Source organism: Nerophis ophidion, linkage group LG12, assembly GCF_033978795.1.
Source record: "Nerophis ophidion isolate RoL-2023_Sa linkage group LG12, RoL_Noph_v1.0, whole genome shotgun sequence".
In the NCBI taxonomy this organism is placed as follows: Eukaryota; Metazoa; Chordata; class Actinopteri; order Syngnathiformes; family Syngnathidae; genus Nerophis; species Nerophis ophidion.
The window spans coordinates 18003769-18019353 of NC_084622.1; the positions used below are offsets into that span (position 1 = coordinate 18003769).

The window sequence follows — 15585 nt, forward strand, 5'->3', positions numbered from 1 at the left end:
CTCAGTGTGGACATAAAATGTCTTGTCTTCACAGTCTATTTAATTGAATATAAGTTGAAAAGGATTTGCAAATCATTGTATTCTCTTTTTATTTACCATTTGCCAACTTCACCGGCTTAGGGTTTTGTGTACTCACTAACCAAGAGGCAGAAACAAACAGGTAATTCTGCGGAGATTCCTAATTGGACTTTGACAGCAGCCTCTGTCCTTCCTGCTCAGTACATCATGACTAGGTGGGAGCGATAAACACTTGCAAATCCTCACTCAAGGCTAGTCCCCATGCACGTGTACTTGCATCCTTGTGTTTTATTGATCCCTGCTCCGTCTCCTCAGGTGGTCCTGATAAACGCAGTGCGCGACGTGGCCAAGGCCCTGGCAGAACTCATCAGCGCCACCAAGTGTGCCGCCGGCAAACCCGCTGACGACCCGTCCATGTATCAGCTGAAAGGCGCTGCCAAGGTAACGACAGCAGGCCCGTTTAGGAGATGTGCCATGTCTGCTCCTTCTGTGGCGCCATTTCCCCCAGCTGTGTTTTCAAACCACAAGTCATTAAGGTTGCTGTAAGTCACAGGTGTCGAACTCAAGGCCCCGGGGGCCAGATTTGGCCCGACACATCATTTTATCTGGCCCGCAAACACCTGGAAATGATATGTGTCAATAAAGTACTTCATATTTCTCACTAAAATTTCATTTCGACAGAAAGATATATCTACTGCTTGAAATTGCATACCTTTTAGACCAGGGGTCACCAATACGGTGCCCACGGGCACCAGGTCGCCCGTAAGGACCAGATGAGTCGCCCGCTGGCCTGTTCGAAAAATAGCTCAAATAGCAGCACTTACCAGTGAGCTGCCTCTATTTTTTAAATATTTATTTACTAGCAAGCTGGTCTCGCTTTGCTCGACATTTGATTCTAAGAGAGACAAAACTCAAATAGAATTTGAAAATCCAAGAAAATATTTGAAAGACTTGGTCTTCACTTGTTTGAATAAATTCATTTATTTTTTTACTTTGCGTCTTATAATTTTCAGAAAGACAATTTTAGAGAAAAAATTCAACCTTAAAACTGATTTTAGGATTTTTAAACACATATACCTTATTACCTTTTAAATTCCTTCCTCTTCTTTCCTGACAATTTAAATCAATGTTCAAGTAAATTTATTTTTTTATTGTAAAGAATAATAAATACATTTTAATTTAATTCTTCATTTTAGCTTCTATTTTTTCGACAAAGAATATTTGTGAAATATTTCTTCAAACTAATTATGATTAAAATTCAAAAAAAATATTCTGGCAAATCTTAAAAATCTGTGGAATCAAATTTATAAATCTTATTTCAAAGTCTTTTGAATTTCTTTTAAAAATGTTGTTCTGGAAAATCTAGAAAAAAATAATGATTTGTCTTTTGGACGTCGTGGCGTAGTGGGAGAGTTGCCGTGCGCAACCCGAGGGTCCCTGGTTCAAATCCCACCTAGTACGTCACGTCCGTATGGTGCTGAGCAAGACACTTCACCCTTGCTCCTGATGGGTGCTGGTTGGCGCCTTGCATGGCAGCTCCCTCCATCAGTGTGTGAATGGGTAAATGGGGAAGTAGTGTCAAAGCGCTTTGAGTACCTTGAAGGTAGAAAAGTGCTATACAAGTACAACCCATTTATCATTTATTTATTTATTTGTTAGAAATATAGCTTGGTCCAATTTGTTATATATTCTAACAAAGTGCAGATTTGATTTTAACTTATTTAAAACGTGTCATCAAAATTCTAAAATTAATCTTAATCAGGAAAATGTACTAATGATGTTCCATAAATTATTTTTGTAATTTTTTCAAAAAAATTCGAATGAGCTAGTTTTTCTCTTCATTTTTTTCGGTTGAAACTTGAATTTTAAAGAGTCAAAAATGAAGATAAACTATGTTTCAAAATTTAATTTTCATTTTTTTCGTGTTTTCTCCTCTTTTAAATCGTTCAATTAAGTGTTTTTTTCATCATTTATTCTCTACAAAAAACTTTACGTAAAATGAAAAAAAATGCATGACAGAATGACAGAAATACCCATTTTTTTATATATATATAGATTTATTTATTAAAGGTAAATTGAGAAAATTGGCTATTTCTGGCAATTTATTTAAGTGTGTATCAAACTGGTAGCCCTTAGCATTAATCAGTACCCAAAAAGTAGCTCTTGGTTTCAAAAAGGTTGGTGACCCCTGTTTTAAAGTTTAATAATTTACAATATTGCAACAAATATTACAGTATATTATCATACTTTCCAAACTTTTTTGGTCTAAAAAAAAAAATAAATAAATAAATACTTAACTATCTGCTTGACTTATGATTTTACAGCAAACTACTCATCAAATTGATGAACATGACAATAAATTTTACGCTGTTCTTTACAGCAGTGGTTCTCAAATGGGGGTACGCGTACCCCTGGGGGTACTTGAAGGTATGCCAAGGTGTATGTGAGATTTTTCAAAATATTCCAAAAACAGCAATGTGGGGAGGCGGAGCCGATGGTCCGACAGACAGGCAGGGCACACTGGAGCCCGGCCCAAGATGGCGGCGAGGAGGTGGAAAATGCGAGCGAGCGGCTAGGCGTGGCATGCCGGGAGCGACGCCACAAACGAGATCAGGTGTGTGGATCGCGCACCTGGGCACGATTAACATATCTCCTCTCGACGTATAAAAGGGGAGGAGAAGGAGAGAACGGGGTTGGTGATGGTGCGGAGAGAGAACAGCAGACAACGACAGAGACAGAGCGCAAGAGTCCGACGGAGGTATGGACTGCTGGAAAGACAACGGCAGAGGGAGATGGGAGACGCCGCGGAAGAGCGACCCGACCGCAGACAAGCTGGTTTTGCTTTCCAGCAGTCTGTACCTCCGTCCGACTCTTGCGCTCTGTCTCTGTCGTTGTCTGCTGTTCTCTCTCCGCACCATCACCAACCCCGTCCTCTCCTCCTTCGCCCCTTTCATACATCGAGAGGAGATATGTTAATTGTGTCCAGGTGCGCGATCCACACACCTGATGTCTTTTGTGGCGTCGCTCCCGGCACGCCCCACCTCGTCGCTCGCTCGCATTCTCCACCTCCTTGCCGCCATCTTGGGCCGGGCTCTAGCATGCCCTGCCTGTCTGTCGAACCGTCGGCTCCGCCTCTCCACAAGCAACAATTCAAAAATCCTTTATAAATATATTTATTGAATAACACTTCAACAAAATATGAATGTAAGTTCATAAACTGTGAAAAGAAATACAACAATGCAATATTCAGTGTTGACAGCTAGATTTTTTAGTGGACATGTTCCATAAATATTGATGTTAAAGATTTATTTTTATGTGAAGAAATGTTTAGAATGAAGTTGATGAATCCAGATGGATCTCTATTACAATCCCCAAAGAGGGCACTTTAAGTTGATGATTACTTCTATGTGTAGAAATCTTTATATATAATTGAATCACTTGTTTAGTTTTTAGTTATTTTTATATCTTTTTTTCCAAATAGTTCAAGAAAGACCACTACAAATGAGCAATATTTTGCACTGTTATACAATTTAATAAATCAGAAACTGATGACATAGTGCTGTATTTTACTTCATCTCTTTTTATCCAACCAAAAATGCTTTGCTCTGATTAGGGGGTACTAGAATTAAAAACATGTTCACAGGGGGTACATCACTGAAAAAAGGTTGAGAACTACTGCTTTACAGCATATCAGGGACGGCGTGGCGCAGTGGGAGAGTGGCCGTGCGCAACCCGAGGGGCCCCGGTTCAAATCCCACCTAGTACCAACCTCGTCACGTCCGTTGTGTCCTGAGCAAGACACTTCACCCTTGCTCCTGATGGGTGCTGGTTGGCGCCTTGCATGGCAGCTCCCTCCATCAGTGTGTGAATGTGTGTGTGAATGGGTAAATGTGGAAGTAGTGTCAAAGCGCTTTGAGTACCTTGAAGGTAGAAAAGCGCTATACAAGTACAACCCATTTATTTATTTATTTATCATTGTCAATTGAAAAACAACTACCATTTTTTGCATTAAAAGTCTGTTGACTGAGCTGCCATATTTTTATTGTAAGATCTTGTTTTTAACAGTGTATTACTATAAATGAGAAGGAAAAAAAAGAAATTTGTTTTTACGGTAGAAAAACTGGCAGCTAAGTTGCCAGAATAAATTAGGAACTTGTACTGTTTTTCCATGAAGAATGTAATTTTGGAATGAAGCTACAAACCCCGCTTCCATATGAGGTGGGAAATTGTGTTAGATGTAAATATAAACGGAATACAATGATTTGCAAATCCTTTTCAACCCAAATTCAGTTGAATATGCTACAAAGACAATATATTTGATGTTCAAACTCATAAACATTTTTTTTTTTTTGCAACTCATTATTTTTGGAATTTGATGCCAGCAACACGTGCCATAGAAGTTGGGAAAGGTGGCAATAAATACTGATAAAGTTGAGGAATGTTTATCAAACACTTCGATCCCTCAGACGGCACAGTATCAAAAACCGACATCAATCTCTAAAGGATATCACCACATGTCACTAAATACAGTTCGTCGCTACATCTGTAAGTGCAAGTTAAAGCTCTCCTATGCAAAGCGAAAGCCATTTATCAACAACATCCAGAAACGCCGCCGGCTTCTCTAGGCCCGAGATCATCTAAGATGGACTGATGCAAAGTGGATAAGTGTTCTGTAGTCTGAATTTCAAATTGTTTTTGGAAATATTCGACATCGTGTCATCCGGACCAAAGGGTAAGCGAACCATCCAGACTGTTATCGACGCAAAGTTCAAAATCCAGCATGTGTGATTGTATGGGGGTGCATCAGTGCCTAAGGCATGGGTAACTTACACATCTGTGAAGGCACCATTAATGCTGAAAGGTACATACAGGTTTTGGAACAACATATGCTGCCATCTAAGCGCCGTCATTTTCATGGACGCCCCTGCTTATTTCAGCAAGACAATGGCAAGCAACATTCAGCACGTGTTACAACAGCGTGGCTTTGTAAAAAAAGAGTGCGGGTACTTTCCTGGCCCGCCTGCAGTTTAGACATGTCTCCCATGGAAAATGTGTGGCACATTATGAAGCGTAAAATACGACAGCGGAGACCCCGGACTGTTGAACGATTGAAGCTCTACATAAAACAAGAATGGGAAAGAATTCCACTTTCAAAGCTTCAACAATTAGTTTCCTCAGTTCCCCAAATTTTATTGAGTATTGTTAAAAGAAATGGTGATGTAACACAGTGGTGAACATGCCCTTTCCCAACTACGTTGGCACATGTTGCAGCCATGAAATTCTAAGTTATTATTTGCAAAAAAAATAAAGTTTATGAGTTTAAATATCAAATATGTTGTTTTGTAGCATATTCAACTGAATATGGGTTGAAAAGGATTAGCAAATCATTGTATTCCGTTTATATTTACATCTCACACAATTTGCCAACTCATATGGAAACGGGGTTTGTACATTATTGTCTGTTAAAGCTGCCCTCTGACTGCCGTGTGGCCCTCAATGAAAACCACTTTGACATCCCCGCTGTAAGTGCAATGAATAACTCAGACAACACAGTTCATGTGTTGTGTTTCTCACACTCCTGGCCATCTCTCCGACCTACTCATGTTACTTTGACTGGTGCATATGATGCTCTTCTGGTCTAAGTGGAATGAGGGCCACCCATAGAGCTGGTCACATGGACAGATTCTGCCCTCCCAACATATGGCGACCCCTCACCAAAGACCTGCTGTGCATTTTGCTCACATTACTAACTTTGTGCTGTGGAATACTGCGAGCTAGCTTGTGCAAGATGAGCGAAAAGTGCATTCTTTCCAACTTACGTGGTGTTTAATAATTATACTCTATTATGAATATCAACTATTTTAATGAATTATTCAGTGTTCTATACACAAAACCCAAAACCAGTGAAGTTGGCATGTTGTGTAAATGGTAAATAAAAACAGAATACAATGATTTGCGAATCCTTTTCTACTTATATTCAATTGAATAACCTGCAAATACAAGATATCTAATGTTCGAACTGAGAAACTTAATTGTCGGCGTTTGTGGGTGTTGTTGATAAATGGCTTTTGCTTTGCATAGTAAACTTTTAACTTGCGCTTACAGATGTAGCGACAAACTGTAGTTACTGACAGTGGTTTTGTGAAGTATTCCTGAGCCCATGCGGTGATATCCTTTACACACTGATGTCGCTTTTTGATGCAGTATTGCCTGAGGGATCGAAGGTCCGGAATATCATCGCTTACGTGCAGTGATTTCTCCAGATTCGCTGAACCTTTTGATGATATTACGGACCGTAGATGGAGAAATCCCTAAATTGCTTGCAACAGCTGGTTGATAAATGTTGTTTAGTCTTGTCAGACTACAAAACACTTATCCACTTTGCATTAATGCTCAGCGAAGCCTGCGGTGTTTCTGGGTGTTGTTGATAAATGGCTTTGGCTTTGCATAATAGAGTTTTAACTTGCACTTGAAGATGTAGCGACAAACTGTAGTGACTGACAGTGGTGTTCTGAAGTGTTCCTGAGCTCATGTGGTGATATCCTTTACACACTGATGTCTGTTTTTGATGCAGTACCGCCTGAAGGATGGAAGGTCACGGGCCTTGCAGCTTATGTGCAGTGATTTCTCTAGATTCTTGGAACTTTTTGATGATATTACTGAGCGTAGATGGTGAAATCCCTAAATTCCTTGCAATAGCTCGTTGAGAAATGTTGTTCTTAAACAATTTGCTCAGACATTTGTTGACAAAGCGGCGGCCCTCGCTCCGTCCTTTTTTGCATTTCATGGAAGCTGCTTTTACACCCAATCACGGCACCCGCCTGTTCCCAATTTGCCTGTCCACATGTGGGGAGTTCCAAATAAGTGTTTGATGAACGTTCCTCAACTTTCTCAGTCTTTTTTGCCACTTGTGCCTGTTTTTTTGAAACATGTTGCAGGCATCCAATTCCAAATGAGCTAATATTTGCAAAAAATTACAAAGTTTACCAGTTTGAACGTTAAGTACCGTATTTTTCGGACTATAAGTCACAGTTTTTTTTCATAGATTGGCCAGGGGTGCGACTTACACTCAGGAGCGACTTATGTGTGAAATTATTAACACATTACCGTCAAATATCAAATAGTATTATTTAGCTCATTCACGTAAGAGACCGGACATATAAGATTTCATGGGATTTCTGGATTAGGAGTGACAGATAGTTTGGTAAAGGTATAGCATGTTCTATATGTTATAGTTATTTGAATGACTCTTACCATAATATGTTAGCTTAACATAGCAGTTGCTTATTTATGCCTCATATAACGTACACTTATTCAGCCTGTTGTTCACTATTCTTTATTTATTTTAAATTGCCTTTCAAATGTCTATTGTTGGTGTTGGGTTTTATCAAATAAATTTCCCCCAAAAATGTGACTTACCGTATTTCCTTGAATTGCCGCCTGGGCACTAATTAATTTCAAACCTCTTCTAACACCGCCGCTTACCAAAGGCTTGTGGTAAATTTAGGCCTGCGCTTATAAATTTGAGTGTGATGTAAGGATACCATCATGAAAAGCACATTTAATAAAAAAAACTTTATTATGGTCTTACCTTTACTTATAAATGAAGTCCAAGCGCAGCTCCTTCTGATCAAAAGCATCGATAACTTGTTTATAGAAGTCTTCCTTATCTTTCTTCAGTTTTAAAAGTATCTCTGCCTCGATGGAGATCTTCCTTTATTACCTCCTGCTTCGATTGAAAGTCCATTTTAGAAAACTGTTTTATTTTAGATATGTAATCCTCCATGTTAAAAGTGCAAGCGAGAGGAAAAAATAAACGATCGCTGCTCACTCTTGCTGCTTGTTGTCACTTCTTAGATTAGATTAGATAGTACTTTATTTATTCCGTCAGGAGAATTCCTTCAGGAAAAATACAATTTTCAGCACAATCCCATTCAAGATCAGACAAACATTACAGGGAGACAGAACAGGATCGCTGACGGGTCTGCCGGCTTCCAGCGCCCCTTACAAAAAAGATGACATACAGGTAAACAAAAAAATTGAAGATTAAAATAAAATAAAAAAAATAAAAAATCGGTCTTAGCCTAGGCCCTGGAGTGGGGGTGCAGACTGAGGCCAAGGGAAAAGAACAACTCATAGCCATAGTACACATCCCTCTAGAGGGAAACATCAAACATCAAAGAACACAGAGGACATTAAAGACATTAAAGCAGCAGATACAAGCAGACACTTCTACATACAGCTATGAATAAAAAGTAAAAGAAACATATCCACTGTGGTGGCCTCTGCGGTGTTCCACGCCATCGTCCGCTGGGGAGGAGGGAGCATGGCCAGAGACAGAAGCAGATCCAACAAAGCAACCAAGACAGCCAACTCCACTCTCGGCCAGTGTCCAGTCCGCATGGATGAGCGAGGATACGTCCAAGGTGACTGAGGTGTCCGACACCTGCTCACCCAGTCAAGACACCGCGGAGCCTCTCCGTCCCAGCGCTCAGTGCTAGCTCCGCAGCCCTATCCCCTCATCCACATCTCCTCCAGTCCCTCCAAACAGACTCTGGAGTAGCGGACACCCAGCAGCTGGTCTCCATGGCCAAAAGGCTCCCGGGAGGCAGATCCAGAAGTCCACAAAAAAAGCACCACAGAGGTCACGAAAGTGCCACCCCTTGTCACACAGTCCCAAAGGGTCCCGGACCAAAATGCAAAAAAATATAATAACACATGAAAACAAGAGGGAAACACAAAAGGATGATACAAGAGCACAGAGCTCCTGCCTACAGCAGCCACTACAGCAGCGCCATCTTCTGCAGCCGAGTAGTCGCAAGAAGGATCACTAGCGCCCTCTACCACCAGGAGGCGGGAGTCATTTAATGACTCTTATTTGACACACGCAGCTATGGTATACTAATAAAACATAGCTGTTTACTGTTCTTTTTAGCATATTCAATAACTTGGACCTTAAATCTTACTGAATAGCTCTTAATCTTTTTCCCTTTATGCGATTTCAAATTATTGAAATCAGCCTCCTCCATTTTGAAAATGATGACAGGTGAAGTGTCACTCGTGACGTGACGAGTTTGACCCGGCGGAAATTCTAGGCTTATGCTAATTATCTGGCGAAACGAGTTTGACCCGGTGGAAATTCTAGACATCCGCTAATAAAAATAATATTTTGCGAAATTAGTTTGACCCGGCAGTAATTCTAGGCAGGCGCATACTATACTATACTATACTAGCTGAATTTCCCCCAGGGATCAATAAAGTACTTTCTATTCTATTCTATCTATACACCCGGCGGCAATTCAAGGAAATAGGGTAAACTCCAGTGCGACTTATACTCCGAAAAATACGGTATCTTGTCTTTGCAGTCTATTCAATTGAACATAAGTTAAAAAAGATTTGCAAATCATCAATCAATCAAAGTGTATTTGTATAGCCCTAAATCACAAGTGTCTCAAAGGGCTGCACAAGCCACAACGACATCCTCGGCTTCTGTTTGTATTTTCCATTTACACAACGTGCCAACTTCACTGCTTTTGGCTTTTATAATTGAAAAGGCACCTTCAGCTATTAAAAGAGTAATGCGGTTGCCAGGTGTTTTGTGTTCAAGGAGAAAGAGCTGCACCTCCTGGATCGATTGCGAACCTCATACCACGGTTGTCATTGTTTGGACAGGTCATGGTGACCAACGTGACGTCGCTTCTGAAAACAGTGAAGGCAGTGGAGGATGAAGCCACTCGCGGGACGAGGGCGCTGGAGGCCACCATTGAGTGCATCAAGCAGGAACTGACAGTAAGAGCGCCTGACAGGCCGCATTTCTCCCTTTGTGGTGATGCAACGCCGCCTGAAAGCGGGTCAGAGATTTTTATGTCTATTATTCGGAACTAAACAACCAGGCTGCTCTCTTGATCCACTTCCTTCCCTCCCAGCCATCGCAGGACCGACCTTATCATGACGCACAGAAAGAAAGAAAGATGCTTTCTAGAGTTTTTTTTTTTTTTTCAGCCAGTTCTTCAGGGGTCGGCAACCCGCGGCTCTTGGATCACTCTGATGTGGCTCAGCTGCATACTTACCGACCCTCACATTTTTTCGGGAGATTTTCCGGATTTCAGTGCCTCTCCCAGAAATCTTCCCAGGATAACATTCTCAGATTTTCACCCGGACAACAATATCGAGGTCGTGCCGTGATGGCAATGCCTTAAACGTGCTGTCGACCATGTCGTCACGTCCGCTTTAATACTATGATATCTGAGTGCAGGCCCGCCACATCTAGTGTGCGGCTGCTGACTCAACGTACAAACGACTGCAAGGCATACTTGCTCAACAGCCGTATAGGTCACACTGAGGGTTGTGATATAAACAACTTTAACACTCTTACTAATATGCGCCACACTGTAAACCCACACCAAACAAGAATGACAAACACACATTACGGGAGAACATCCGCACCGTAACACAACTGTGGAGAGACGCAGCCGACGGGCCGACAGCGGGCTGAGAGAGACAGCCCTGGCCAGGATGGAGGCCAGGAGGCGGGGCATGCGGCGGCGAGGAGAGGCGTGACGCACGAGAGCGGCAATTTAAGTCAGGTGCGTACACCACACACCTGCTCACAATCTTTCCATCTGCTGCTAGACTATAAGAGAGGCGGAGGTGGGCACGAGCAGGAGGCAGCACGGAGGAGGAAACCACGGCCCGGAGACCAAGAGCGCGACAAACGACACCGGGAGCGAGATGACGCACCCCCGCAGTGGACGCAAGCACCTGACGCCGAAAGGCGTGCAACGACAGCAAACAGACAGGAAACGCGCACTGCAAAGTGCCGCGACCAAAGGGCCAGAAAACAGAAGATTTATTGAAAGAATAAATCTTAATCAAACCCGTTACGATGCGTCGTGTGTCAAGTGTCCCCGCAACCCACACGGTGATTGCAGGGAGTCTGTCACAACAACATAAACACAACAGAACAAATACCCAGAATCCCAAGCATTCCTATCTCTTCCGGGCTACATTATACACCCCCACTACCACCACACTCCCCTCCGTGCGTCAGTTGAGGTGGGCGGGGTTTGGTGGTAGCAGGGGTGTATAATGGGATTCTGGGTATTTGTTCTGTTGTGTTTATGTTGTTACGGTGCGGATGTTCTCCCGTAATGTGTTTGTCATTCTTGTTTGGTGTGGTTTCACAGTGTGGCGCATATTAGTAAGAGTGCTAAAGTTGTTTATATCACAACCATCAGTGTAACCTGTATGGCTGTTGAGCAGGTATGCCTTGCACTCACTTATGTGTATCTGCGGAAGCCTCATACAACATGTGAATGGTCTGGTAAGCCATTTGTTGCGGTTGTAGAGGGCGCTAAACGCATTGTCATCACAGCACGACCTTCTTATTATTTTTTGGGTGAAAACCAGCAGACAGTCGATAGAATGGTTGCTCTGAAACTCGGTAGTCTCCCGGACAAATTGAGATGATTGGCAGATGTGATGTTGTCAAGCGGCATTCCAATAAAACTTGCGGGCCGCACTATTATTAAATGTTCATATTATGGTGCAGGTCGCGTGTTTGAGCCCCTTGGTTAATACATAGCACAAAGCAAAATAAAACTTTGTACGCTGTGTTATTTCATTTTAAATTTCAAAAGAGTCTTGTGGCTCCCATAGTTTTCTTTATTTTGTGAACCGGCTCAAAATGGCTCTTTGAGTGGTAAATGTTGCTGACACCTGTTATATCATAAGTTGCAGAAGTGAGCTTGTAACTCATTTATTACCATCGTCCGCTCTCTTGTAATTTTATTTTTCTACCCGTCGTGTGCACGTCTCATTTTTCGTCACAGGTGTTCCTGTCCAAGGAGGTTCCAGACAAATCGGCCACACCTGAGGAGTTCATCCGTATGACAAAGGGCATCACCACGGCGACGGCCAAGGCGGTGGCAGCGGGGAACTCCGCTCAGCAGGAGCATGTGATCGCCACCGCCAACCTGAGCCGCAAAGCCATCTCTGACATGCTGACGGCATGCAAGGTGCAAACTGCGTTCCAAGAAGACCCTCTTTCAAATGTTCTTGTAATCAGACCATGTTTGTGGTACATTCGATGGAATCTTTACCTGACATCAATCAGTCAATGTTTACTTATATAGCCCTAATTCATGAGTGTCTCAAAGGGCTGCACAAGCCACAACGACATCCTGTGCTCAGATCCCACATCAGGGCAAGGAAAAACTCTACCCAAAGAGATGACAGTGAGAAACCTTGGAGGGGACCGCAGGTCAACTGGTGTAATGGACGTCGAGTGGATTTAGCATAATAGTGTGAGAGTCCAGTCCATAGTGGATCTAACATAATAGTGAGAGTCCAGTCCATAGTGGATCTAACATAATAGTGTGAGAGTCCAGTCCATAGTGGATCTAACATAATAGTGAGAGTCCAGTCCATAGTGGATCTAACATAATATTGTGAGAGTCCAGTCCATAGTGGATCTAACATAATATTGTGAGTCCAGTCCATAGTGGATCTAACATAATAGTGTGAGAGTCCATTCCATAGTGGATCTAACATAATAGTGAGAGTGCAGTCCATAGTGGATCTAACATAATAGTGAGAGTCAAGTCCATAGTGGATCTAACATAATAGTGAGAGTCCAGTCCATAGTGGATCTAACATAATAGTGTGAGGGTCATGTCCATAGTGGATCTAACATAATAGTGAGAGTCCAGTCCATAGTGGACCTAACATAATAGTGAGAGAGTCCAGTCCATAGTGGATCTAACATTATAGTGAAGGTCCAGTCCATAGTGGATCTAACATAATAGTGTGAGAGTCCAGTCCATAGTGGATCTAACATAATAGTGTGAGAGTCCCGTCCATGGTGGATCTAACATAATATTGTGAGAGTCCAGTCCATAGTGGATCTAAAATAATATTGGGAGTCCAGTCCATAGTGGATCTAACATAATAGTGTGAGAGTCCATTCCATAGTGGATCTAACATAATAGTGAGAGTGCAGTCCATAGTGGATCTAACATAATAGTGAGAGTCCAGTCCATAGTGGATCTAATACAATAGTGAGGCCCCAGTCCATAGTGGATCTAACATAATAGTGAGAGTCCAGTCCATAGTGGATCTAACATAATAGTGAGAGAGTCCAGTCCATAGTGGATCTAACATGATAGTGAGAGTCCAGTCCATAGTGGATCTAACATAATAGTGTGAGAGTCCAGTCCATAGTGGATCTAACATAATAGTGAGAGTCCAGTCCATAGTGGATCTAACATAATAGTGTGAGGGTCATGTCCATAGTGGATCTAACATAACAGTGTGAGAGTCCAGTCCATAGTGGATCTAACATAATAGTGAGAGTCCAGTACGTAGTGGATTTAACATAATAGTGTGAGAGTCCAGTCCATAGTGGATCTAACATAATATTGAGAGTCCAGTCCATAGTGGTTCTAACATAATATTGTGAGAGTCCAGTCCATAGTGGATCTAACATAATAGTGAGAGTCCAGTCCATAGTGGATCTAACATAATAGTGTGAGAGTCCAGTCCATAGTGGATCTAACATAATAGTGAGAGTCCAGTCCATAGTGGATCTAACATAATATTGTGAGAGTCCAGTCCATAGTGGATCTAACATAATATTGTGAGTCCAGTCCATAGTGGATCTAACATAATAGTGTGAGAGTCCATTCCATAGTGGATCTAACATAATAGTGAGAGTGCAGTCCATAGTGGATCTAACATAATAGTGAGAGTCAAGTCCATAGTGGATCTAACATAATAGTGAGAGTCCAGTCCATAGTGGATCTAACATAATAGTGTGAGGGTCATGTCCATAGTGGATCTAACATAATAGTGAGAGTCCAGTCCATAGTGGACCTAACATAATAGTGAGAGAGTCCAGTCCATAGTGGATCTAACATTATAGTGAAGGTCCAGTCCATAGTGGATCTAACATAATAGTGTGAGAGTCCAGTCCATAGTGGATCTAACATAATAGTGTGAGAGTCCCGTCCATGGTGGATCTAACATAATATTGTGAGAGTCCAGTCCATAGTGGATCTAAAATAATATTGGGAGTCCAGTCCATAGTGGATCTAACATAATAGTGTGAGAGTCCATTCCATAGTGGATCTAACATAATAGTGAGAGTGCAGTCCATAGTGGATCTAACATAATAGTGAGAGTCCAGTCCATAGTGGATCTAATATAATAGTGAGGCCCCAGTCCATAGTGGATCTAACATAATAGTGAGAGTCCAGTCCATAGTGGATCTAACATAATAGTGAGAGAGTCCAGTCCATAGTGGATCTAACATGATAGTGAGAGTCCAGTCCATAGTGGATCTAACATAATAGTGTGAGAGTCCAGTCCATAGTGGATCTAACATAATAGTGAGAGTCCAGTCCATAGTGGATCTAACATAATAGTGTGAGGGTCATGTCCATAGTGGATCTAACATAACAGTGTGAGAGTCCAGTCCATAGTGGATCTAACATAATAGTGAGAGTCCAGTACGTAGTGGATTTAACATAATAGTGTGAGAGTCCAGTCCATAGTGGATCTAACATAATATTGAGAGTCCAGTCCATAGTGGTTCTAACATAATATTGTGAGAGTCCAGTCCATAGTGGATCTAACATAATAGTGTGAGAGTCCAGTCCATAGTGGATCTAACATGATAGTGTGAGAGTCCAGTCCATAGTGGATCTAACATAATAGTGTGAGGGTCATGTCCATAGTGGATCTAACATAACAGTGTGAGAGTCCAGTCCATAGTGGGGCCAGCAGGAGATCATCTTGAGTGGAGACAAGTCAGCAGCGCAGAGACGTCCACAACTGATGCACAGACAAGTGGTCCACCTTGGGTCCCGACTTTGGACAGCTAGTGGATCATCTGTGGTCACCGAATCTGTGCCCAGAGCAGAATAGAAACGGCAGATGGACTAGTCTAAAAGGGGGGTCTTTTTTGGGGGCTCTGGGTATCCCTAATAAGCCGGAGTTCTGTGAACGCGGATTTCTTGTCTGGACACGTGTTTTGACTGTCATCTGCAGTCCCTAAAACCTGAACCTGAAATAAAGAACAAAGGGGTCATAACCTTACCGTACATTAGGGGAAGAACTGAACCAATATAGCGGGTTATAAAAAAACACAAAATAATTTATTTTGTGTTCAACTTCACACGAAACAAGACAGTTACAGAATAGAACAAGACGAGAAATGCAATGTCATTTACGAAACTCCATGTAAATCATGCAACAAAATAATGCATGGAAGAAACAGGACGAAAGAACACCAGAAAGAATGTGAAAAAGAGACAACTCGAAGGTTTACAAGAAGTCTAAAACCAAAATCCAAACAGGAAATCTTCAAATCAGCCATATCAGATCATTGCAGAATAAATAACCACTAAATGGACCGGGACAACGGCAAAATCATCGGCACAGAAACTAACAAATTCAATGGATGGATTAAGGAGGCGATCGAACTAAAAAAGCGGCTTAATGAAGCATACCTGGGACTCCCTCCCCCATTAACCATCAAGCGGCAGGGTGGGGGGCAACCAGGTATAT

At 42.0% G+C, this 15585-nt stretch overlaps 1 protein-coding gene across 1 annotated transcript in view; it reads left to right on the forward strand.

The window, feature by feature from the left end:
• tln2b (talin 2b) overlaps window positions 1-15585 on the forward strand; it is a 242937-nt gene that overhangs the window by 205810 nt on the left and 21542 nt on the right. Inside the window, 3 exon segments of the mRNA XM_061918043.1 lie at window positions 334-459; window positions 9691-9807; window positions 11850-12035. Of these exon segments, the coding sequence (XP_061774027.1) occupies window positions 334-459; window positions 9691-9807; window positions 11850-12035 (429 nt within the window).